Source organism: Elephas maximus, chromosome 11 (assembly GCF_024166365.1).
Source record: "Elephas maximus indicus isolate mEleMax1 chromosome 11, mEleMax1 primary haplotype, whole genome shotgun sequence".
NCBI lineage: Eukaryota > Metazoa > Chordata > Mammalia > Proboscidea > Elephantidae > Elephas > Elephas maximus.
The window spans coordinates 103995977-104022391 of NC_064829.1; the positions used below are offsets into that span (position 1 = coordinate 103995977).

Below are 26415 nucleotides of genomic sequence, written 5' to 3' on the forward strand. Positions count from 1 at the left end.
CTTTTTTTTGGTAGGATTATTAAGATAGGTAGGAGGGACGCAGGGCGCGCCTCAGGAGCCCTGGTGGTGCAGAGGTTGAAGCACTCGGCTGCTAACTGAAAGGTCGGCGGTTCGAACCCACCGTAAAGATTTACAGACTTGGAAGCCCCATGGAACAGTTGTACTCTGTTCTATAGGGTCACTACGGGTTGGAATGACTCCACCGCAGTGGGTTTGGAATTTTTAAGCAGGGGCTCAGCACAACCAAATGATTAGACTCTCCCCTGGCCCCCTTCCTATTGGCTGTGTGATCTTGGGCGTGTCTCTGCACCTTCCTCCCAAACTCTGTTCTTAGTTTTGCCCTTCGCAAACTGTGATGCCAGCAGAACCCCGAGATCCCCTCCACTTCTGAATTCCAAGTCCGGGCAGCTCTTTCCCTCCGACTTAGGGAGGTACCCACCTTCGGTTGCAGGTTCAGACTCTGGACCTGGGAAACGCTGGTGGGGGCAGGGCGGGCGAAGCCCGGCCAGCGATTGGGCCACGGGGGGAGGGAGGGGAGGGACGGGCGGTGGCACTGCGGAGCGGGACCAGCTCACCGACTCGGAATGGCCGGTGCAACCTCCACGCCCCGTCTCTGCTTATGACACCTCCTTCACTTCTACCGGGCTGGGATACCGGGCCTTCTCCGTTGTGGCGAACGATGAGTCTGGGTATGAGTGGTCTGGGAGAGAACGGGGAAGAGGTACCACTGTCCTCCGCCCCTCCCACTCGGGAAAATGCGGGAGTGGCTTGGGGGAAGTGCGGGAGTCATTTTGGCTGCACCCATAGGGTGGAGAAGAGGGGGAAAGCTGTGTCTGAAGCGTGGGGTACAGAAGCTAAATAAAGAGGGAGGACAGAGTGGGGTGAACCCCGGCTCGGGGAGAGAGTTTGGGTATCAGACTTCCGTCCGCATTTCCATTCCTTGGGTCTCCTGGGTCTGCGATGAGCCGCCTGCAACCCTGACGTCTGCCGCCAGGGGTCGCAGAAGTTCTGTCCTTGCTGCTGGCTCTAGGGTCGAATCCGTTGGTGAGAAGAGGAGGGGATGGGAAGAATCTTATGGCTTGGAAAGTCTCAGAAACTGTAGCCGTCGTAGAATATTGATATTCGTCAGAGAACGTTGGGGACCAATTCTAGAACGTCAGTGTCACTTGGAGTGGGTTGGTATCAGCTCTTAAATCTTGATATCACTCATGCATATTTAGCATCTTAGTCATAGAATCTCAAACCCAGGGTCAAGGTATCTTCGACTTGCTCCTGGAATCTTTGAGTCTTAGAAGGAAGGGACTTCCCCAAGGTCACATGGCTAGGGCGCTGCGACTGAGAGAGTAGTGTGGGGCAAGGACTGGAGAACGGTGGGGATTTCCTCCCCCTTCGGGGGCCCCCCTCCTTGGCTGATCTCCAAGCGTCCCGGCCCTGCGTTGCCGGAGAGGAAGGGGGCGTGGCTGGCCCCCCGGCATGGACCTGGGAAGGTGGGAGTGACGCCTCCGGCGTTGGAGGTCCTAGGTGCTGCCTGCAGCCAGCGCTCTCCCGCCTTCCAGATGACAATTTGTCGGGGACGAGCGGCATGGAGGTGGACGACCGCGTGTCGGCACTGGAGCAGCGGCTGCAGCTGCAGGAAGATGAGCTGGCAGTCCTAAAGGCGGCGCTGGCGGACGCGCTGCGTCGTCTGCGGGTGTGCGAAGAACAGGGAGCGATGCTGCGCGCGCGCGGCACCCCCAAGGGTCGGGCGCCCCCGCGCCTTGGCACCGCCGCCTCTGGTATCCTTGCTAGACTTAAGGGGGAGAGGGGAAGGGGCCGAGCTCCGGACCTCACATTCACCCTGCTCTGTCCTCTAACCCCGTCCGTCCAGTGTGTCAGCTCTTGAAAGGCCTTCCCACCCGGACGCCACTCAATGGCTCCGGAGCCCCGCGGCGAGTGGGCGGCTATGCCACGTCCCCATCCTCCCCCAAGAAGGAGGCGACCTCCGGGCGCAGGTAAGACACGGAAACCTGGAATACCCGGCCTCCTTCAAGACCTTGTGGGTGATGGAGGCTGTTTGTATGGAGGAGGAGGGACTCATGTACTCGAACTCAAGCAGCGGAGGGTGCCGGCAGGTTCTCGCCCGCCAGCGGCGCTCGCCAGCCGGCCTCGCAGACTCTGTCCAACTGTGTTCACTCTCTTGCAGTGCCCGCCGCTATCTGTCACCAGAGCGCCTCGCCTCGGTGCGCCGCGAGGATCCCCGCAGCCGCACCACTTCCTCCAGCAGCAATTGCAGCGCCAAGAAGGAAGGGTAAGTGTCAGGGGGCGGGGTCTTGTCGCTGGACCTAGAGTTGGGTCAGATAGTTCTGAATTCCGGGACTGTACTGGAGGCCTGGAGGGACGAATCCGAGGTGGCAGGGTAAAAGTGGGCTGCCTGGAAAGGCGGAGCCAATATTGAGGGGGTGAAAACTAGAACAGGGAAGGCAGGATAGGGTCAATAGGGTGAGCCAGGGTGAAAGTCGGGGCGGAGTCAGGTTTGTGGGCGTGGCTATTCAAGCAAAGGAAAGTCTTCTTTGATGGGGGGTGGGGCCAGGCAGAAGGTTCAGGGGCGTTTCTGTAGAAAAAGGGGAAATCGTAGCTAGCGGAGTGATTGGATTTGAGGGCATGGCCAGGGTGTTAGCCTGGGCAGAATCATAACCTGGGGTGGAGGCAGGGGCGGATGACCCCGTAAGCAAGGTGAACACGAGCTGATTTGTGTTTACTTACTAATCCGTAGTGACCAATTTCACATGGGTTCCACCATATCATTGATGAAATTGTGAAGGTGGTCATTACATATTAGTAAGCACAAGTAAGCCCTTGCTTACCTTGCTTACTGGGTCATCCCTCACTGTCAGGGATTGTAAATTTGAAAAGAGGCTTTGATTCTCTGGGAAGGTGCTGTGGGGTTGGGAGACAGATAGCAGCCATACCTAGAAGCCGAGTCTTTGATGTGGTAAAAAAATGTGGAATTGTTCACGACAGATGATCTGGTAAGCAAGGTAAACACCATGCTTACCTTTGCCCATTGGATAACGCGCCCCTGAGCGGGTGGTCCCGGAAGCTGAGACCAGATGGGGGCGTGTCCAATCGCAAGTGCCCTGCTGGGCAGAAACGAACCTAGTTTGCAGGTTGGGCCGGGCCTGAAGGATGGCTGAGCCATCCCCGGAGGCCTGATGGGACTTAACAGGGGACTGTACAACGTGAAAATGGAAGTAGTCCGAGTGCCCGGTGGGGCCAGAGCGGGGGTCGGGGGGCCGGAGGGATTGGTCAACCCAGGGGCGGGGTCAGAAGAAGTTGGGTGTGATCAGAATTTTGGACGCACCCCCCCAAAGGCGGGGCCATACTGAAGATCTGGGCGGAGTCAAAACCTAAGGGTGGGTCACGATACAGTGGGCGTGGTCAGGGCTCGGAGACCGATAGGAACTAAGGTGGTCCCGGGTGGAAAACCATGCATTGCAACCCCTCTAAAATAAAAACAAACACGTATATAGCGCTATATGCTAGGGACTACTCTAGGCACTTTACATGAATTAATCAATTTAATCCTAGCAATAATCTGCCCGGGAGGTAGGTACTCTTACTCCATTTTTAAAATGAGGAAACTGAGGCAGGAAGAAGGTAAGCAACTTGTACCACACAGCTAGGAAGTGGCGGAACTGAGGTTCCTAACTGAGGCAGGTGCGCTCCTACGGCCATGCTCTCAACCACCACGTTCTCCCAAAAGAACCTGGTATCAGGACCCCATAGCCCAGGATGTGGGACCAGGTGTAACCCATCCGCTCCCGGGTTTGGCCGCGGAGACCGGGCCTGGGTGGGGCGGTGCGGCGCCTCCCAGGGCCGGAAGCGGCGGAGCCGATTCCAGCTCCACCCCCGGCCCCGAAGCTCCGCCAGCCGCCGCCATGAGTAGCTTTGGACCTGGGTGAGACCCTCTCGCAGACAGCCTCTTACCCCTACTCCCGGGTCCCGCACTCCAGGTCTTCTCCCCAGGGACCCAGGTCGGCGAGCGTTCACCCTTTTCCGCCGGCCGGGGGAATGTAGAGACACGCCCCTTCCCTTAAACTTTTCATCGCGTCCCTTGCTGCTTGAAGTTTGGGGCACCAGGGAATTGAGGGTGGGGAGGACCGAGGGGGGCGCGTCGTGCCTCTTCAGAGGGAGGGGTCCCTGGTGACTCTTCTTTTGCAGGATCGCGTCCCTACCACTTCGTGCTGTGTGATCTTGGGCGATCACTGCCTCTCTGGGCCTGTGTCTTAGGCTCTGCACGCTCAACCGAGCAAAGCACACGGCCTGCAGAGAGCCAGCGCTCCGCTCCTTCCGCGGCCCCAAGCTTCGTCGGAAACCTCGGGGAAACGCTGGGAGGGGGGCGGGTTTCGCCTCTTTTCAGGCCTCTCCCCTAAGGCACTTTTTCTTTCTTTTCTTTTTTTGGCCTTTCTTGGCAGCAAAACCAAAGAAGTTATCTTCAGTATGGGTGAGTGGGGAGAGGGGGAGGGGCTCGGTTGGGGGCCTGCAGGGTTGAGCACTGGAGCTGGAGATCCGGAGACCTGGCTACTGGGTCTTGGCCTCTCTGGCCTCAGTTTCCCCACCTGTTTAGGAAAAAAAAAGTTCAGCCAGAAGGGGGGAGGGAATGGGTATGGGGGCTGGTGTCTGCTCCTGAACTCTGGGGTGTCCCAGCAGAGGAGGGCTCCGTGAAAATGTTCCTGAGGGGTCGCCCTGTGCCCATGCTGATTCCGGACGAGCTGGCACCCACCTACAGCCTGGACACTCGCTCAGAGCTGCCTGCCTGCCGGCTTAAGCTGGACTGGGTGTATCCTTTTGTTTTAATCCCCTTCTGCCCCGACACCCCCCAGTAAGGAGCCCTGGTGATGCAAGAGTTAAGTGCTTGGCTGCTAATGGCAAAAGGTCGGCTGCTTGAATCCAGCCGCTGCTCCGTGGGAGAAAGATGTGGCAGTCTGCTCCTATAAAAATTATGGCCTTGGAAGCCCTCGGGTACCCTGTCCTATAGGGTAGCTATAAGTCAGAATCGACTGGACAGCAATAGGTTTGATTTTTTTTGTATCTACCCACCCCTCCAAGTAAGGAGCCCTGGTGACACAAGGTTAAGTGCTCAGCTGCTAACTGAAAGGTTGGCTGCTGATCTAAAGATTGGCAGAACCCACCCAGCTGCTCTGAGGGAGGGAGATCTGGTGATCATCTACTCTGGTGAAGATTAAAGCCTAGGAAATCCTATAGGGCAGTTTACTCTTTAACATAGAGTCCCTGTGAGTCGGAAATCGGCCCAATGGCACCCAACAACAACAACAATAACCCCCTAAGTCAGGAGGGGACGGAAGTGCTTCAGTGTGGGGCTGCAAGAGGGAGGGACTCTATACTGAGGGGGGACTTCCCAGACCTCTGTGGCTGAGGGGCCAGGAAGACCAGGGCTCTGAAAAGAGCAGAGGAAAGCAGGTTGGCCAAAATGACATTTTATGGTTCATTAATGCAGTACAGGTTTACTGAATGCCGTCCATATGTCAGATTCTCTTCTGGGTGCAAGCTGTCTTCTTCACGGAGCTTACCTTCTAGAATGGGGAGTCAGATGGTAACACAGAAGCCTGTGATGAGATCAACAAGATAATTTCAGTTATTGGTAAACACTGGGAAGACAGGAACTTAAGGTCATGTGAGGGGAATAGCCAGGCTTCTCTGAGGAGAGGACATTTGAGCTGAGAACTGAACAATTAGGAATGGCATGGAAAGAACTGGAAGGAATGTGTTGTTCTAGGCAGAGAGCGCAGCAGGTGCAAGAGCCCTTTGGCAGGAATGAACTTACTGTATTTGAGAAACAGAAACCAAAAAAACCAAACCCATTGCTGTCCAGTCAATTCCAACTCATAGCAACCCCATAGGACCGAGTAGAACTGTTCCATAGAGTTTCCAAGGAACAGCTGGTGGATTTGAACTGGAGACCTTTTGGTTAGCAGCTAAGCTTTTAACCATTGTGCCGAGAAGTTAGTAATTGGTAAGAGCTCTGGCTTTAGAGACGGACAGAAGTGACTTCGAGCCCCAGCCCGGCCTCTGGCTGGCTGTGTGACCCTGAACAAGTAACTTTGCCTCTCTGAACTTCAGTTTCCCCCTCTGAAAAAATGGGTTTCAGGATCTCAGACTCATGGAATTGTACAATAATGTGTAAAGGTGATGAGCTTATAATATGTGCTCATAAACAGGAACTGATAAAATAATCTTCATTGAAGGAGCCTGGGTGGTGCAAGTGGTTTGGGGACAGCTGCTAACTAAAGGTTGGTGACTCAAACTCAGCCAGTGGCTCTACAGAGGCAAGGCCTGGCAAACTGCTTCCATAAAGATTACCGTGAAGAAAACCTGATGGAGCAATTCTCCTCCGTAACACATAGGGCTGCTGTGAGTCAGGGGCTGATCCAACAATGGCAGCTAACAACAACAACAGCCTTTACTGAGCACTTACTATATGCCGGGCACTGTTCTAAGCTCTTTTGTGTATGAATACGTTGAATAATACAACCCTTCTCTTTCGTAGAATTGAGAATATATTTTTACAACCAGCATCTTCTGAGAGCTCTCTAAGGCCAGCAGGTTGGCAGTTACCCTCACTTTCCAGATGGGGAAACTGAGGCCAAGAGAGGGGACTGTGCCCTGTCCTGGGGAGTCAGAGAATATCTGAGGCACGAACCTCTGGCTCTGGGTCCTATGCTTTTTCCAAAGAGCCCAGTGGGCTTGGAGGCAGCACCCCAGGGTCCCAGTCCCAGCTCACCTCTCTCTGGGCCTTGGTGTCCACTCTGGAGGAGGCAGGGAGGTTGGTGAAATGACTCGGCCTTTTGTGAGCCTGGAGCCTTCTCAAGGCAGCTGGAAATATTCTGGGAAACAGGCCAAGCTGTTGTGCCAGGCTGGGCTTGATAAGCATCAGACCAGAGGCAGCTGAGACTGCAAAAATCAGTGTGGGCCCCAGTTCCCCGTCTTTAAATGACTGAAGGGTGGAGCGGTTTCTATGGGGTCGAGATATTCTTACTGACACTGAAATCTTTTCTGAACATCTACTGGGGCTGAGGGCTGGGCACACAGCAATGACCATGACAGTCCTGACCCTGCCTTCATGGGGTTTTCACAGTCCAGTGGTGACACATACGTACCTGTCCCCAGTGATGGCATGGAGTGGGGAGGGCTGAGATAGTGGATCCCAGGGCTCTTGGGCAGCTCTGAGGGGGTAGGTGACCCAGCCAGGGCATCAAGGAGGGCTTCCTAGAGGAGAGGATACAAAAGTGAACAAAACAGCCCAGCCTCAGCCATCATGAATTTCACGGTCTAATTGGGGAAGAGGGACAGTTAACAAATGAACTAGGTAATTACTGAATGGGATAAGTACTGTGGAAGAAGTAAGCCCGAGGGCTGCTCTGAGGAGGTGACAGCTGAGAAGGGTGGTGGATGGAGTGTATTAGGCAAAGGAAAATGTTCTTGCCAAGGCCTGGGGTGGCAGTAATGATCTGGACATTTTGAGTAACTCTGAGGTCAGAAAGAGGGGACAGGATCAAATAGGCCAGTAGGAGGAGCTTGGGCTTCCTCCTGGGAGCACCGGGGAGCCATGGAAAGTTCTCAGCAGGGAAGGGACAGCAATTCTTTCAACAGTTATTGAACTTAGTGTCTACTGTATACCAGACTCTGAACAAAATGGATAAAGGTCCCTGCCCTCCTAGAGTGGTCACTGTAGTGGAAGAGACTGATAGTGACCAAGATAAGCTAGTTGATTAGATAGCATGTCAACTGCAGCTAAGTGCATTGGAGGAGTATAAAGCAGGGATGGGGACAGTGGCAGTGGGAGAGCGTAGGTTTGCAGTTTTAAATAGCCAACAGCTGAGCAGATACCTGAAAGGAGGTAAGTGAGCCGTGGGGTGATCAGGTGAAAGGAACAGCAAGTGCAAAGGCCCTGAGGTGAGAACATGGAGACTCATGGAGGCTAGTGTGGCTGGAGCTGCACAGAGAAGAGCTGACTTCTGGCTGCTGTGAAAGGAATGGAGAGTATTAGTTTTCTGTGGTTGCTATAGCAATTACTATAAACTGGATGGCTGAAAAAAACAAAAATTTATTCTCTCATAGCTCCGGAGGCCAGAAGTCCAAAATCAAGGTGATGGCAGGCCCATGTTCCCTCCAGAGGCTCTGGGGAAGAATTAGTTGAATGCCTCTCTCTTTGCTTTCTGGTGGCTGCTGGCTATCTTTGGCGTTTTTGGACTTAAAGCCGCATCCCTTCAATCTCTGCCTCCGTCTTCACATGGCCTTCTTTTTTTTAATATACAGTCACTTAGCATCCACAATACGTTCTGTGAAAGAGAATGTTATGTGATTTCGACGTTGTGCGAACATTGTATTATACACCTAGCAAAGCCGTATGGGATACCTTTTGTTTCACTTCCAAATTCATACTTCTCCTTTGCCTCTTACTGCTGCTATCGCTAGCACTGGTTTTGCTGCGTTTGGGAGCCATGATGCACTTCATGGTAAAATTTTTGAAAGAAAATTAGATATCTATATTAGAGATAACATTATAACACTCGAGAGACCCATGATACATAAGATGGAACGCTGCAGCCAAGGAGTGGAAGCATACGCTGTTACACAGGAAACTTTTTATTTGTAAGTAGGGAAAGCTCACATTAAAATCACTATAGAAAATACAGTACAGTATATGATACATACGTAAGCCAGTAACGTAGGCATTCATTATGACTCTCAGGACGTGTGTTATAGGTCGTATATGTCCTGTATCATTATATGCCTGGCAGAGCAATTTGCTTTGTATACAAGAGACATGACACACGTGTTGCATGCAGGAAACTGTTGGCGTTTGGTATGTCTGGTTATGTCTGCTACGTCCTGTTATCCAGTTGAGATTTCTGAACTCTGTTTCAACTTTATGGGACCATGGACTTATATATGGTTGGACATTGCCCGAATAGACGTTATGTGGTGCGTGACTGTATATCTATTCACCGTTTCTACAAGAACAGTTGAATAACATTGATTACGTTCTTCGCATTCTGTGACAGTTGTCACTGTCTCTACCCATATTGTTTCATCACCATTAATTTAGGCTCTCTGCCCCTTAAAGTTCTCATCTGTGTTTTAGATAAACTGTTGTCAGATTAAGCCCGTATAAACAATTCTTTACAAGAGCGCTATGCTCAAGGCAAACTTTTTTTTTTTATTAATTGGGCTAAACTGTTATTTGGTTTAATGATGGCTTCATGGAAGAGTTTCTGAATAGTTTCAGTTCAAGGTTTAAAGATTATTTCCAGACATTAGTTGCAAGGGTTTGCCCAGTCTCAATGATCCAGCAAGTCTGGTTTCCGTAAGAGTTTGAAGTACTGTTCACATTTATCTTCCCCTTGATCAGGAGCCATTTGTTGAGTTGTTGATCAAAACATTCAGTAATGGTATGTGGACACCATCCATTTCTTCTGGTCTCATGGGAATGGAGGTAGTAGTTTTTGGAGACAGCTGCACCTACAGTCCATTTCTTTCTCCAGCTCCTGGGTGTCCTCCTTCCTCTGCTGTTCCAGGTATATAGAGACCAACTGTTGTATCTTGGGCGGCCACTAGCAAGCTTTTAAAACCCCAGGCACTATTCACTGGACTATAGGGTTGCTATGAGTTGGAATTGACTTTACAGCAACAGGTTTTTTTTTTTTTTTTTGGAGGTAGAGCAGAAACGTTAGGCCATTTCACAGGATAGACCCATGAAACATGGCCTTCTGTGTCTGTCTTCTTTTCTAAGGATACTTGTCATTGGATATAGGGCCCACCAGGATTATAATCCAGAATGACCTGACTTGAGATCCTTAACTATATCTTCAAAGACCCTTTTTCCAAATATGATCATATTCACAGGTGTCGGGAGTTAAGAGGCAGACATATTTTGGGGGTCCATCATTCCACTTGCTACAGAGGATGAGAGTGGGAGCCAGACCAAAAAACCAAACTCACTGCTGTCCACTTGATTCCGACTCATAGCAATACTTTAGGACAAAATAGAACTACCCCGTAGGTATTCTAGGCTGTAAATCTTCATGCAAGCAGACTGCCACATCTTTCTGCCCCTGAGCTGCTGATGGGTTCCAACCCCCAACCTTTCGGTTAGCAGCCAAGTGCTTAACCACTGTGTCACCGGGGCTCCTTAAGGGTGGGAGCAGGGAGAGACCTAATTCCGATGATGTTATTGAGTCCACTAGCCAGCCAGCCTGGAAGTCCTCATTCATTGCCAAACAGGCTCCTTAACCAGCCCCTGGGTGGCTCCAGCTACGGGTACCGTGGCCGAGACTGCCGGGCCAACCTTTACCTGCTGCCCACGGGGGAGATAGTGTACTTTGTAGCCTCTGTAGCTGTGCTGTACAGCGTGGAAGAGCAGAGGCAGCGCCATTACCTGGGCCACAATGATGACATCAAATGGTGAGGCCTGGCTCAGCCCTGCCAGCTGGGAACCCCACCCCAGGGAGGGGAACTGAGAGAGGGCTAGCTCAGGGCCAGACTAGGCCTGTTTTCACATCACTGCAGTGGAGGTCGGGGGGCCAGACCTTTGCTTAATTTTACAAGATACCAGCTGCCTTCAGGCTGAACTCAAGAAAAAATATATGTATATATTGTCAATATTTCAAATGTTGGTGAGTTACTCAAATGTCTGAATTTTTCTCTCATTTTGAAAACTCTGAGCAGGCACTTCAGACAGTGGCTTGGAGCGGATGGTAGCGGCTCTTTTATTTTTTTAATTAAAAAAACCTTTCTTTTTATTTTAAATTTTTGTAGCCCCTTTAAACGGCTCCTGGCCTGGGTCCTGCAGGCATTTGGACTAGCCACTGCAGGCCTGGGTCTGGCCCCTGAGCTGGGGTACCCAGAGGATATCCTCTTATTGGGAACTGAAAAACTAAGTTAATGACTATTGACCAAATAACTCAGTAAACCACCTTGTGGCGTGAATAACCTGGCAGCAGGAATGCCACCTGTTGAGGGAGGGGTCTTGGACATCAAGTGCCCTCCCTCCTGCTGAGCCCTCTCCATTTGCCCCCTCTCCTGCCAGCATGGCTGTCCACCCGGATATGGTCACCATCGCCACCGGACAGGTGGCAGGCACCACTAAGGAGGGGAAGGTAACGGAGTAGAAGGGGCAAGCAGAAAAACAAGGGTCAGGGCCTGGAGCCTGGGTGGGGGGCAGTGGTTGAGGGCGAGGAGCTAGGCTCTCCTCTCTCGCCTCCCCCGAGTAACAGGCCTCTCTCTTTCCTGCAGCCGCTGCCGCCCCACGTACGCATCTGGGACTCAGTTTCCCTCTCCACCTTGCACGTGCTGGGCCTGGGAGTGTTTGACAGAGCCGTGTGCTGCGTGGGCTTCTCCAAATCAGTAAGTCCTTCCCTGTGCTGGGACCAGAGCTTACAAGTTCCCACCCATCGCTTTGGAATCGAGGCCCTGCCTCCATGTGATACCCTATGGCAGAATTCCAGGCCCTCTGGGACCCCCCCCCCCCGCTTTTTGGGATGTAACAGCCTGCCCTGTTAGCCCTTTTGAGGGTGGCCATTCTGATTTGCCCTGACAACCTCAGTGCTTGTTGTAGATAAATACAGAAAATGAGATTAAGCTTTTAGAAACTAGGAGGACAGTTTGACATTGTGGCAATATCTACGTGTGAGATTGGTGGGCTTGTAATTGATTATTTTATGCCTTGTTTTTTACTGTCGTATTTTACATTTTTGTCTTGTTTTGCATTTTTATTGCATTTTACAAAAGTATTGGCAAGCAATGGATTGGCCTTTTCCCACCGACAGTTTAAGAAGCCCTGAATTAGGGCCTCAGAGATTTCCTGAAGCCTAAGGGAGACATTTGAGAACCTGGGGAGAAAAAAACCAAAACTATTTTGTTGCTAAAGTATAAAAAAGAAAAACCTGCAAAATAAAAATTAACCTAAATTTAACTGAAGGTATGAAAAAATCAAGGAGCCCTGGTGGTGCAACAGTGCTATCAGAAAGGTTGGAAGTTTGAACCCAGCCAGCAGCTCTGAGGGAGAAAGACCTGGCAATATGCCTCCACAGAGATTACAGCCTAGAAAACCCTATGGGGCAGTTCTACTCTGTCACATTGGGTCACTATGAGTCGTAACCGACTCGATGGCACCTAACGACAATATAAAAAAAATCAACATTCAAAATTTTTTGATTACGTAAATGCTTCATTTCATATGAACGTGGAGATTGGATGGTCACACTCAGCTAGAATTTCTGACTCTAAAGGATAACAGATGGTAAATTAGATGAGTTTCTGTAGAAAAGTCATTTCAAAAGGAAACTCATAAAAACCTCCTCAAATGGTTTTTACAGCGCCTGAATGGGGGTGTATTTGAACGTGTTTCAGAGCCTTCGAAGGTCTTAAAACAAGGCCGGTGTGGTGAACGTCCCAGTGGATGCGATAGTGGGGCGACTGATCCTGACCTCTTGACTCCTCCCCTCCTCTCCTCTTCTGTAGAATGGGGGCAGCCTGCTCTGTGCAGTGGACGAATCCAATGACCATGTACTGTCCGTGTGGGACTGGGCCAAGGAGGTCAAGGTGGTTGATGCGAAGGTAGGGTGACTGTTCTCCTTCTCTCTCCCCAGGGTGTCCCTGTGGGACTTGCTCAATCTCAGTGGTTAGGAGTCTGGAATCAGATGGACCTGGGTTCTAGTCCTGGTTTTGCCATCTGCTACTTCTATGACTTTTTTAAAAATAATATTTTATTGTGTTTTCAGTGAAGGTTTACACAGCAGTTTTGGCTCCCATTCAACAATTTCTACACAAGTTGTCCGGTGACATTGGTTACATTCTTCACAATGCATGAACATTCTCATTATTCCCATTCTGGTTGTTTGGTTTCCATTAATCTAGCTTCCCTGCCCCTTTACATTCTCATCTTTGTTTTAAAGTAAGTATCAACCAATTGGTTTCATATTGGTGGTTTTTTTTAAAGAAGCACAGTACTTTTGCAGGTGATATGCATTATTTTTTGAGCCAATTTGTTATTTAGCTACAAGGTGACCTCAGGGGTTAGTTTCAGTTCAAGATCTGAAGAGTATCTCAGGGCAGTAGTCTCCGGGAGTCCTCCAGTCTCAACCAGTCCAGTGCGTCTTTTTTGTTTATTTGTTTTTTTAGGAATCTGAAGTTTTGTTCTACGTTTTTCTTCCTTTCTATCAGGGTCCATCTATTGTGGCTCTGATGGGAACAGTCAGTAGTGGTAGCCGGGCACCATCTAGTTCTGGTCTCAGGATAGATGAGGCCACAGTTCATGTAGGCAGTTAGTCCTGTAAACTAGTTTCTTCTTTGAATCTTTGGTTTCCTTCTTTCTCTTTTGCTCCAGGTGAGTAGAGACCAATAATTGTATCTTAAATGGCTGCCTGAAAGCTTTTAAGACCCCGGACACTCCTTGCCAAACTAGGATGTAGAACGTAACATTATGAACTACGTCATCTGGCTGTCTGACTTTGAGCAATGGCTTACCTTTCCTGAGCTTCAGTTGCCTCGTTTGTCAAATGAGATTATGTAGCACCTTCCTCTTGGGGCCTTGGTGAGGATGTTGGGATGTGGGATGGATAGAGCAGGCCCAGCAGAAGGCTCAGTACAAGGCAGCTGCTAACTCTGCATTCTTGTGATACCCAAGAATGGAAGGGGAAGGGGAAGTGGTTGAGAGGCTGGGGTGTGGAGTCAGACTGAGGTGAATTAGATTCCGGACATGACTTTGCCTCTCTGAGCCTCACCTTCTTCATTTTTAAGAGGAGGGCACTAATGGGCCTTGGAGTCTCTGGGTGGTACAAACAGTTAACAGGCTTAGCTGCTAACCAAAAGGTTGGAGGTTTGAATCTACCCAGAGGTGCCTTGGAAGACAGGCCTGGCAATGTACTTCCAAAAAATTAGCCATTGAAAACCCTGTGGAGCACAGTTCTATTCTGACACACATGGGGTTGTCATGAGTCAGACTTGACACAGTGGTAACTGTTTTTGTTTTTTTTTTTTGTATGTGCTTTTTGTGTGTGTGTGTGTGTTTTTAATGGGCGTTGCCTCACATCGTAAGGATCACACGTGTTCGTGAATGTAAAGTGCTTAGCATGGCTCTCGGCACAGAGTAGGGGCTCTAGAAGTGTCTAGAAATGAAGAAGGTGATAATGCGTCACTGGTCATCCTGCCTTTTATTCTTTCGTTTGCACATATAGGAAGGGTGGGAGCAATAGGATGTAACAGTACACAACCCACACAGCTCTATAGGGCCATCATATGTGGGGTGGGTGTGGCAGCCCTGGTGGCTTTGAGGTCTTCATTCCAAATCTCTCCCACCCCCACAGTGTTCCAACGAGGCCGTGCTGGTGGCCACCTTCCACCCCATAGACCCCACCATGCTCATCACCTGCGGGAAATCTCACATCTACTTCTGGAGCCTGGAGGGGGGCAGCCTGACCAAGCGGCAGGGCCTCTTTGAGGTAAGTGCCTGGGGTGCAGGGATGCGGTGGCCCTGAGGGCAGCAGGCAAGGAGGCCCAGACAGACACCCCAGAGGAGCCTGGAGGCAGGGGGTTACAGGGACATTAAGACGTTGCCTGCCGGGGCCTCAGTTTCCTTATCTGTCACATGAGGGTGGAATTCCTTAACTCTGAAGTTGTGAGGATTTAACAGGATGAAGATTTTAGCAGCTCCTAGAAGGTAGTGAGTGCTCAGTGAGTCGGTGTGGAGTTGTCGATATCAGAGATAAACATAGTGAAGTGTAGGCTGACTGGCCGAAAGACATGAGCTGAGACAGACAGACACTGAGCAGGAAGCAGAGGGCCTGGGAGGGGAGATGCAGGGGCACCTCTGACAGGGCTGTCTTCCTTTGGTGAGAGCTGGCGCTGCCACCCCAAACAGGAGGCCCTGATGGAAATGAAACAGTGAAGACATTGAGAAGAAGGTGGGGTTGGGGAGGGAAAAGGACCTAGAGAGACAGAAGATGGAGGGAGAGTTAGAGAGAGGGGAGACCGAGGATCAGAGACAGGGGAGACTGAGGATCAGAGACAGGGGAGACAGAGGGGCAGAGAGAGGGGGAGACTGAGGGGCAGAGAGAGGGGAGACCGAGGGACAGGGAGAGAGGGGGAGACCGAGGGGCAGAGAGAGGGGAAGACTGAGGGACAGATAGAGGGGAGACTGAGGGACGGAGAGAAGGGGAGACAGAGGGGCAGAGAGAGGGAGAGACCGAGGGGCAGAGAGAGGGAGAGACTGAGGGGCAGAGAGGGGGGAAGACTGAGGGACAGAGAGAGGGGAGACTGAGGGATGGGGAGAGGGGGAGGCAGAGGGGCAGAGAGAGTGAGAGACCGAGAGGCAGAGAAAGTGGGAGACCGAGGGCCAGAGAGAGGGGGACTGACAGGCAGAGAGAGGGGAGACTGAAGGACCGAGAGAGGGGAGTCCTAGGAACGGAGAGAGGGGGAGACCCAGGGGTAGACAGAGGGGAGACCGAGGGGGAGAGGGAAAGGTCTAAAAGCAGAGAGGGGAGGCCGAGAGTGGGTCGTGAGTGGGGAAGTGAGACAGCGCCGGCATTCACCCTGGAGGTGACGTGAGCACTCCTGGGCAGACAGATTGGAGATGGGAATGCTCCACCTGGCCCCACAGCCAAAAGCAAGGAGGGAATTCCTGAGACTGCTGTCCTGGATGATGGGTAAGCTCTGGGGGCCACCCCTGCTTCAGTGACCCTCTGACACTGCCCCTCCTCCTGCACCTTAGAAACAGGAGAAACCAAAGTACGTGCTGTGCGTGACCTTTCTAGAGGGTGGTGACGTGATCACCGGTGACTCTGGAGGGAACCTGTATGTCTGGGGCAAAGGTCAGTGTCACCTTTTATGTTTGGTCTCCAATCCTGTCCCCTAACACCCTTGGCTATATGTCCCTTCCTCTAACTTTGCTTATATTGTATGATAAAATAGATTAAACCCTTGTCTGTTCAATTCCAATACCCCCATCAAGGCTTAGCTCAAATATCTCCTCCTCCCTGAAATCTTTACTGTTTCCCTACCCTTGTTCTCTATGAATCCCATGTTAGGGATCGAGTCTGAATTATAAATGAATGGATTATCCCAGTGGATGGATGGATGGATAGGTGGATGCTTTGTCCCAGCCAGTGAATCAATGAATGAATGAAGAAAGGAATGAACGAATGAAGGGATCACCTAATCAAGGAATGGAAGAATGAGTAAATGACTTTGTCATCCCTCTTAGTGCGTGGGTGATTAGGTAAATGAACATTACATGAACGAATAGTTTGTCCCAGTCCGTGGATCTATACATGGATGAATGAATGAGTGAGTGGTTGTCTTAGCCAATGGATTGATGTGTCATGAGTGAACAGGTTGACCCAGGAGATGAATCCTTTCCTGAATGAATAAATGAGTTGATTGTCCTAGCCTATGGATGGATGAATGAATGAATGAATGAATGGTTGTCCTAACCAACGTTAATGAATAAATGAATTGTTAATGAATAAATGAATTGTCTTAGCTGATGGACCAACCAAGGAATGAATGAAAGAGTGAGTGAGTAGGTTATCGTAGCCAGAGCCTGGGAGAAGAATGAACTGATGTAGCTGGTAGGTGAATGTGTTAATGGCTTGTCTCCACCAAGGAGACAGGAGTGAATAACAGCTTACCCAGCCTTTGGGTGAATGTGTGAATAAAGAAATGAATGGTTTGTCCCAGCCAATGGATGGCATGAACAAATGAATGAGTTTTTTGGCCTGAGCTTTTTTTTTTTTTAATTCTTGTTGGAAGTATACACAGCAACGCATATACCAAATCAACAATTTCTGCATGTACAATTCAGTGACGTTGATTATATTCTTCAAATTGTGCAACCAGTCTTGCCCTCCTTTTACAGATTGTTCCTCCCCCATTAACATGAACTCTTTGCCCCTCTAAGCTTCTTATTTGCCCTTTCCAGTTGCTGTTGTCAATTTGATCCCATACAGATAATTCTCCAAAAGAACATAGTGTTCAAGGCAAACATTCTTAACTAAATGAGCTAACCTATTATTAACCTATTAAAGATGACTTCAGAGGATATTTTTGATTTAAAAGGTTTAAAGATTATTTTAGGGCAATAGTTTTATGGGTTAATCCAGCCTTAATGGCTCCAGAAAGTCTGAATTCCATGAGAATTTGGGGCTCTGGTCTACATTTTCCCCTCTTTTGATCAGGATTCTTCTATAGAATCTTTTATCAAAATATTCAGTAATGGTTCTTCTGGGCTCATGGAAAAGGAGGTATTTGTTCATGGAAAGAATTAGGTGTGCATTCCATTTCCTCTTATTCCTGACTCTCCCACTTCCTCTGCTGCTCTGTGGCCTGAGCATTTTTGCTTTCGTATACATTGTACTCCTTATTCAAGGCTGCACTAAGTATTATTTCTGTTTCACAGATGAAATACCATAGTCTCAGAGAAGGGATATGATATAGTAAGTAGCCAAGCTGGGCAGAGTCAGGGCACTTGATCTCTAAAGTCCCTACCCTTCTCACATCTTTTGTTATACTGCACATGGGTATATGGGAATCAGGCCTGAACCGGTGATGCCGTGTGACCTCAGGTAAGGATTTTCCCTCCCTGGACCTCAGATTTCCTGCCTGTAAGCTGAGTGGGAGGCAGAGGTATCTTTAAGCACCAGTTCTTCTGACCTGGGGAAACCAGGTTTCCTGTAGAATTATCCCAGACAGGGCCAGTGAGTGGGTTTAGGAGTTCAGGTCCCAGCAGTGCTGTGTGCTCTTTGTGTGGCCTTGGGAGAGTCATGTTCTTTGTCTGAGATGCATTGCCTCATCTGTAAAATAGGTATACATCACTACCTCCTTTACAAGATTGTCCTGAGGTGTCCTTGAGATCAGGCAGCCGAGAATAAGCTCTGAACACTTGGTGGCAGTGTGTCTTTCCTGGCAAACCGTGAGCTCTCTGAGGGCAGGGACTAGGTCTGGGCCATTTCCACGGCCCCAGGCCCACCATGGGCCTGGCCCTGGGACTTCAGGTTGTTAGATGGGGGTTGGTTGGAAAGACAGGTGGACAGAAGGATGTATGTGCCTAATGTAAAGAGAACCCGGCTAGCCTGGAGGAAGTGGTGCCACATGGGCGAGATGGGAATCAAAGACAGTTATTCCTTCCTCTCCTCCAGTTCTTCCCCCAGCCTCTTCCTCGGCCTTCCGCCTAGAGCACTTTCCCACCCTTGCTTATCCTAGCTGACTCCTACTCAACTTTCAGACCCTTATTTAGGCATCCTCTCCTCCAGGGAGCTGTTCCAGGCCCACCAAGCTGGGTACCCTCTGTGAGATCCCATAGCTTCTTGGGTTTCTCCACCCTAGCCCCAATTACTTTGGGTTTTCACTGACTGCTAATAGGTCTGTCTCTGTCACTGGACTGTGAACCCCATGAGGGTATGACCTGGATTGTCTTGGTCACCACGTGTGTGTTTCCAGTATTATCTAGCTTGAGATTAGGCCCAGATTATATGCTAATTAAGTAATTGTTGATTGAATGGGTTAATGGACGAATGAATGGACAGGCACATTGGCAGATAGACTGATAGATGGATGAATGGGTAGATGGATTAGAAAGTGGGTGGATGTTTAGATTATGGAAGGATGGATTGACTGGCAAATGGGTAGTTGGGTGACAGAGAGGATGGATGAATGGATGAGAGGTGACTGATGGATGAAAGGAAGGATGAGAGAATGGATGGATGGATCAATGGATGGGTGAGTGGATAGACGGATGGACAGATCAGTAGATAAAATGGTGGGTGGGTGGATGGATGAATGAATGGGTGAGAGGTAGGTGGTGAATAGATGGGTGGCTGGATGGATGGACAAATGGATGGATGGAAGGATGGATGAGTTGATGGGTGGGTGGATTTTTAGACAGACAGCAGTAGATAGATAAGTAGATGAATGGATGGGTAGATGGGTCAAAGGGTAGGTGTGTGGATGGGTAAATGTTAGCTCAGATGGTTTAATGAATGGATGGTAGGATATTTGAGTAGGTGAATAGTGGGTGGTTGGATGGCTGGGTGGGTGGAAGAGGAGGTAGAAGGATGGGAAGATGAGTGAACAGATGGATGCATATAGGCTCAAGAGTTCGAGGTACTTTCAGGGGGTGCTCAGGGCCACCTTCCCCATGCTGACCCCTGGCGCTGGCCACCCTGCAGGTGGGAATCGCATCACACAGGCGGTACTGGGTGCCCACGACGGTGGTGTGTTTGGGCTCTGCGCCCTGCGGGACGGGACGCTGGTGTCTGGTGGGGGCCGCGATCGGCGGGTGGTCCTCTGGGGTTCCGACTACAGCAAGCTGCAGGAGATGGAGGTGAGGAGGGGGCGCAGGCTCACATAAGGGTGGGAGGCTTCCCCTGCAACCCGGCTCCTACCAGTAGACCCTTTTCTTCTCAACATGTCACCTCCCACCCCTGTGTGTGTCCTTCACTCCTCTACCCTCTTCCCTCCCTCCCAGGTCCCCGAGGACTTCGGCCCCGTACGCATCGTGGCAGAGGGTCGGGGAGACATGTTGTATGTGGGGACCACCCGTAACTCCATCCTGCAGGGCTCAATCCACACGGGCTTCTCACTGCTGGTTCAGGTGAGTTTCTTTTGCACTGTCCCCCGACCTCCCCTGCCATCTCTCTTCTTCCCCCTGGACTACTATACCACCATCCTTTCTGTCTTCCTCCTCCCCTATCTCCTCACCTCCCTGCTTCATCCCTTCTCCCTTGGCCTGGAAAACACGACTTACTTTTCCTTGACCTGCTGTCACCCCATAACCTGCCCTGGTCCCTGACCCAGGACCCTCCTCCCCTGAACGCCCCATGCTCCAGCAACTAATGGGTTAACTGCTAGCACAGCAGAAGGTCCCCAGGACCCTGCTCTAGCGGTGCTGCCCATTCCCCTTCTGACTGGAGGTGGTATCCATTTCTATGGTAGGTGCCGGGCAGGTTGTTAAGCACCCTGTGTATCCCCTGGGCCACTGGGCCACACACTCTGCCAGGTATCCAGCTCATACGAGCTGGGAAGGCCTTCTCAGAGTTGGAGTTGGCCCGTATTTCTGCTTGCAACTTACATGCCCACTCCTCCTTTCCTGGTGTGCCACTCCCCCCTCTCCTGCACCCACTTAAAAACCCCACCTATGGATAAGTAGTGGAGTCTGGTGGTTAAAAACCAAACCAAACTCATGGCGACTGAGTTGATTCTGACTCATAGCAACCCTATAGGACAGTGTAGAACTGCCCCGTAGACCGCCACATCTCTCTGCCATGGAGCAGCTGGTGGGTTCCAACTGTTGACATTTTTGTAAGCGGCTGAGTGCTTTAACCACTGCACCACCAGGGCTCCAAGTGTGGTGGTTAAGAATATGAATTCTGCCCTGAGATACTTATTTAAACTTTGTACTGATACTATCCCAAGTGTACCTTTAGCAAAATAACAGATTGGCACACAAAATAAAGGACATTACCCGTGAGTACGGCAGGTCAGTGAAAAAACAACGATATGAGACCAAAAGGTCAACAATTGGTCTAATGCAAAGATGAGAAGATAAGGGGACAGGGAAACTAGAGTACCAGAAACGGAACAACCAGAACACAATTAAAGAGAATGTTGACACCTTGTGGAAAATGTAACTAATGCCACTGAACAATTTGTGTAGAAATTGTCAAATGGGAACCTAATTTGCTGTGTAAGCTTTTACTAAAAACACAATGAGATACAGTGAAACTTGTGACAGCCAGAACTTGACAGGACTCCCTTGTTTTTTGGGTCTCACAGGTTCTCTGCCTTTGACAGGGTGCAGTCTTACTACTTTTCTATCACTATTAGTGGAAAATATTTGAGTTTTCCTTCTCTGACAGGTTTCCACCCTATATGGGCTCTGGCTTTCACAGGTTTTACTACGTTATTATTATTATTAAATATATGAATTCTGGAGCCTGCCTGATTGCATTCAAACCCCAGCCCTGTCGCTTACGAGCTGTGTGATATGGGGCAAGTGAGTGACCTCTCTGTGCCTCTCTGAAATGGGGAGAATAACAGAACTGACCTCGTGGGGTTTGGTGAGGATTCCATGAGTCAATTCATATAAAGCATTTAGAATGGTGCCCGGCACAGAGCACATGTTCAAAAGATGTTGGCCAAAATTGTTCCTTGCTCAGTGGTCCCTCTTCCTCCATTCCTTCCATGCATTTTCCTTCTGACAGTCTAGCTGAAATTCATGCTGCGGCATTTAGATTGCCCTCTGGCTCTGATCTCTATACGAAGAAGACAAGGGAAAGATGAAGAAAGATGAGGGCTAGAAGGGGATTTTTTAGGGGTCCTGAAACCAGAAGGGACCATGTTTGCTGTTGTTGTTAGCTATTGTCCACTTGGCCCCCGACTCGTGGTGACCCCGTGCACAGTAGAACAAAATGCTGCCCGTTCCTGGGCCATTGCCACAATTGGTTGTAGGTTGGGCCTGTAGGGCTTTCATTGGCTGATTTTCGGAAGTAGATCGCCAGATCGCCAGGCCTTTCTTCCTGGTCTATCTTAAATCAGAAGCACTGCATCATAGCAACACATAAGCCTCTGCTGACAGATGGGTGGTGGCTGCACATGAGGTGCATTGCCCGGGAACAGATACCCCATTTTAGTAATACTAATAGTAATAATTAGCAGCTTCCCTTTCGTCAGCACCATGTGTCACCAGCCTTGTGTTTAGCATTTCCATCCATGAGTTGAGTGAACACAATGATAATGTGAGGCTAGTTCAATGAATATCCCCATTTTACAGAAGGTAAACTGAGGCTCCAAGGAGAACTCACCTGCATAGGGTCACATATCATAGCCAATAAGAGAAAACAGAGGGTACCACCCACCAGGCCAAGGGCCCTGTGTGGGGTCCCACAGTCTCCTGGGTCCTGTCTGACTCCCAAGGTCAAGCTCTTAACCACCATACTCTCCTACCTCCCATTATACAAACAGGAAAGTGGAAGCCTGGGGGAAGCAGCATGATTTACTTGGAGCCACACGCTGGGTCAGGGGTCTGCTGATCGTGGCACATTGGGAAACAGGTCTTCCCCAGGCCACACTATGGGGCAGGGTCTGTTGCTGGTGCTAGCCCAGCACTTCTTCCTGGCGTCAGGGTTTGGGTGGAAAAGGACCAGGATTAGTGGTTTCCATGCTGATGTCTTGCCCTCCTACCAGGGCCATGTGGAGGAGCTGTGGGGGCTGGCCACACACCCCAGCCGGGCACAATTTGTGACATGTGGGCAGGATAAGCTGGTACACCTGTGGAGTGTGGAGTCTCACCAGCCCCTGTGGAGCAGGTGCATTGAGGTAAGGGGGTGGGGTGGGGGATACTCAACACATCATTCTGAGAAAACTACCTATCTCAATCCATCAGGGCTCAGTGCATCGAATGGAAACCAGCAAGGTATTTTTAAGCAGAAGGGAATTTAATACAGGGGATTGGATGCTTACAAACTCATTGGAAGAGCTGGAGGAGCAGGTTCTCAGCGGGAATGTTGCCCAGAAGAATGCCACAGAAGTGACCCACTAGGGGAGCTACTGCCTTTGCACAGACAGGAAGATGGGGAGTTAGGAACCGTTGAATTCAAGAATCTGCCATCACAGCCACAAGCCGGGCACCCGGCAGCTGTGGCCGCTGCAACCTTTGACTCTAGAGCTACGCTTGTTGTCCAGTATGGTAACCACCAGCCACAACAACAAACCATGTGTGGCTGTTCAAGCTTTAATTGATAAAAATTGAGACAGAATTTAAAATTCAGTTTCTTGGTTGCACTAGCCACATTTCAAGGGTGAATAGCCATGTGTGGCTAGTGGCTATTGGAAAGCGTAGATGTAGAACATCTTTTAATGTAACAGAAGCTTCTATTGGACAGTCTTGCTCCAGAGCCACCTAAAGCTGGCTAAATTTGTACCGGTCACAAAGCAGATACTCTGTGCCCTGCCTTTCAACATGCCTTTCAACTTGCACAAGACTAGTGACTAGAACTGAGTATTAACACAGCAAATCCCACTGCTTTCATGATCCAGCTGGTCAGTAGAAGTGGTAGAAGATGGACCCCTGCCTTTTGCCTTCTGGAGCCCACAAAAGTGCATCTGATTACAACAACAAGAAAAGGAGGAGCTGCTGTAGCTGCTTAGATAGAGCCAAACACCTCGTGGGACTGGTTCCTTGGTTTGGAGGTATAGGGTTGTGGTTTCATGAGACATCCCAGTAATTGGCCTAATAACATGTTTAGTGCATCTGTTCTACTTCCTAGTTTGTTGCATAGTGCCTGAGGTCCTAAAAGCTTGCAAGCCACCATCCAAGGCCTGGCAATTGGTCTCTATTTACCTGGAGAAAGAGAGGAAGAAGGAGAGTCAGGAATAGGAGGAGGATATGGAATGTGTGGTTAATTGTCTTCATAAACAACTGCCTCCTCTACCATGAAACCAAAAACACTGGATGGTGCCCAGCTACCATTACTGAATATTTTGATCAAAGATTCTATATAAAAGAATCCTGATCAAAAGGGGGAAAATGTAGAACATAATTTCAAATTCTTATGGACTCCAGACTTTCTGGAGTCATTAAGGCTAGATGAACCCCCAAAACTGTTGCCCTAAGATAATCTTTAAACCTTAAATCAAAAATATCCCCTGAAGTCTTGTTAAAATCAAACAATAGTCTAACTTGAAAAAAAATGTCTGCCTTGAGCATTGTGCTCTTTTAAGAACTATCTATCTGGGATCAAAGTGACAACAGCAACTTGAAAGATTAGATAGAAACCTTAGGGGGGCAGTGAGTTTACGTTAATGGTGGAGGAACACCTCAAAAACGGAGGGTAAGAATGGTTGCACAACAATGTCACTGAATTGTACGTGTAGAAACGGTTGAATTGGTGTACGTTCTGCTGTGTATACTCTCAACAACAATAACAAACAAAAAAAATGCAAGGGTGAAAAAGTACATCTGACTTTGGGACCCAGTCACAGTGAGATGATAGCTGCAAGAGATTTTGGGAAGAGTAATTTTAAGCCCACCGGTCTCTAGTATGGGAGAACATGCTAGAAGGAAGGTGGTTAGTCCACCAAATCCCACGTACCATCCTTTAAGGCTTTGCTCCAGGAATCCCTCCAGGGTTGCCCCTGATTCTAGAACACTATACACTAGTTCCCCTTATCCACGGTTTTGCTTTCCGTGGTTTCAGTTACCCATGGTCACCTGTGGTCCAAAAGTGGTAAATGAGTAGCATGATAAATCTTGCACCATCCTGCTACATCTGACGCATGGGACCACATTCACATAATTTTATTACAGTATGTTGTTATAACTGTTATGTTTTATTAGTTATTGTCGTTAATCTCTGTAAAAACACACGGAGGTAGTATCTGACCTCCGCTAACTTCACAAGGAGGAAGGAGAATCAAGGTCAACATCCCAAGGCTGATTCCTATGAGGCAGGGGTCAGACATCCCTCCTCTCTCCGCCATCTTTACCAATTCTGACACTAGCCGTCCCTCCCACGGCACCCTCTCCTTCTCTGCTGGGCTCCGTAATTCATTGCAATGGCCACGCAGAACTCCCAGACCATATTCACGATTATGGGGTTTATTAGGGAAGGAACAGGTTACAATTCAGGCTCAGGAACATTCAAGATACAGTTCTTCCATCAGGATAGCCTCTCCCCACCCGTGGTCATAGGCACGCTTCTCCTTGGCCCTCAGTTTCTGCCAGAGACACTCAGTTTTCTCGCTCCATGGGCCGGGAAGTCCACTATGCCCTCTTCTGCAGGTCTCTCCTTCTTTGGTGGTGGTGGGCTTTTCTCTTTTGCACCTCTTGGGTGGCATATTTCAAACCCAGCAGGATAGCAAAAGTGACCAATCCCTTTGAAGGGCTACAATAACCCTATCACACAGTTTCACCCAGTCACCTGGGGGGGAGTTACAAGACCATAGCTAGAAAGGCCACATACAAAAGTAAACAATCGGACTGCAGTCTCTTACTGTGTCTAATTTACAAGTTAAACTTTATCATAGGTATGTATACGTCTTGGAAGAAGTACGACCACAAAGCTTCTTAGAAGCAAGGATGGTGAGACTGCGTCTTACATACTTTGGACATATTATCAGGAGGGATCAGTTCCTGCAGAAGGACATCATGCTTGGCAAAGTACAGGGTCAGGAGAAAAGAGGAAGACTCTCAATAAGATGAGTTGACACAGTGGCTGCAACAATGGGCTCAAGCATAACAACGATTCTAAGGATGGAGCAGGACTAGGCAGTGTTTTGTTCTGTGGTACATAGGGTCGCTATGAATTGGAACTGACTCGACAGCACCTAACAACAACAACAACATGTATGTATATGACGAAACATAGTACATATAGGGTTCGGTATTATCTGCGGTTTCAGGCATCCACAGGGGTCTTGGAACGCATCCCCCACGGATGAAGGGGGGACTACTCTGTATGATCTTTGAAGGAACCCTGATGGTGCAACAACAGTTAAGCACCTGGGTGCTAACTGAAAGATCGGCAGTTTGAACCCACCAGTGGCTCCACAGGATAAAAGATCTAGCGATCTGCTCCTGTAAAGACTGCAGCAAAGAAAACCCTATGGGGAAGTTCTACTCTGTCCTGTAGGGTTTCTATGAGTCGGGAATCGACTCAATGGCATACAACAACAACAGCAACATACGGCCTTTGAACTGTGAATGGGGGAAGATGGGCCTGGAAATTGTTAGGGGCATGTATAATAATCGTGGCGCAGTGATTATGCCCTCGGCTGTTAACTAAAAGGTCAGCAGTTCGAACCCACTAGCTGCTCAGCAGGAGAAAGATGTGGCAGTCTGCTTCAGTGAAGATTACACTCTTAGAAACCCAATGAGGGCAGTTCTGCTCTGCCCTATAGGGTTCCTATGAGTCGGAATTGACTTGATGGCAATGGATTTATAATAATTGTCACCCTGTCTAAATTGAGCGCCTGCTGTATGCCAGGCCTATGCTAGCGTCGCAGTTCTCTAGCTTGCCAGGGCATCAGAATCATTTGGGGAGTTGTTAGAAATCCAGATTCCTAGTATTATTTAAAATTCAGTTTTTTGGTTGGGCTAGCCACATTCAAGGGCTCAATAGCCACATGTGGCCAGTGGTTACTGTATCAGAAAGCATAAATATAGACCATCTCTGTCATCACAGAAGGTTCCATTGGACGGTCTTATTCCAGAGCCACCTAAGTTGGCACTGGTCACAAAATGGATACTGATTCAAAAGGTCTGAGCTCGGGACAAGGAATCTGCTGTTTTTAACAAGCACCCTCCGGTGATTCTAATGCAGGGGGTCTCTGGACCATGCTCTGAGGACCTGGCTTAGCTCT

At 49.4% G+C, this 26415-nt stretch overlaps 1 protein-coding gene and 1 long non-coding RNA gene across 5 annotated transcripts in view; one reads left to right on the forward strand and one right to left on the reverse strand.

Annotated features, from left to right (window-relative positions):
- Positions 1-1528: 1528 nt before the first annotated feature.
- The window catches only part of EML2 (EMAP like 2), a 33228-nt gene continuing 8341 nt past the window's right edge, over positions 1529-26415 (forward strand). The window contains exons 1-14 of one of the 4 annotated variants that reach the window (XM_049901141.1): positions 1529-1775; positions 1868-1991; positions 2183-2287; positions 4455-4483; positions 4690-4819; positions 10315-10464; positions 11090-11159; positions 11296-11406; positions 12523-12618; positions 14367-14501; positions 15770-15869; positions 19224-19378; positions 19523-19648; positions 22240-22371. In XM_049901141.1, coding sequence (XP_049757098.1) covers positions 1583-1775; positions 1868-1991; positions 2183-2287; positions 4455-4483; positions 4690-4819; positions 10315-10464; positions 11090-11159; positions 11296-11406; positions 12523-12618; positions 14367-14501; positions 15770-15869; positions 19224-19378; positions 19523-19648; positions 22240-22371 — 1656 coding nt within the window. In that variant the 5' untranslated portion in view covers positions 1529-1582. Of the gene's footprint in view, positions 1776-1867; positions 1992-2182; positions 2288-2371; positions 2396-3831; positions 3938-4454; positions 4484-4686; positions 4820-10314; positions 10465-11089; positions 11160-11295; positions 11407-12522; positions 12619-14366; positions 14502-15769; positions 15870-19223; positions 19379-19522; positions 19649-22239; positions 22372-26415 lie in introns of those variants that run through there. The other 3 variants (XM_049901140.1, XM_049901138.1, XM_049901139.1) reach the window with 3 other exon arrangements.
- On the reverse strand, positions 5533-7961 carry LOC126085586 (uncharacterized). The gene is made up of 3 exons (XR_007519312.1): positions 7888-7961; positions 7158-7266; positions 5533-5606 (listed from the first exon to the last, which is right to left on the reverse strand). It is a non-coding gene; the product is annotated as an uncharacterized LOC126085586 (long non-coding RNA).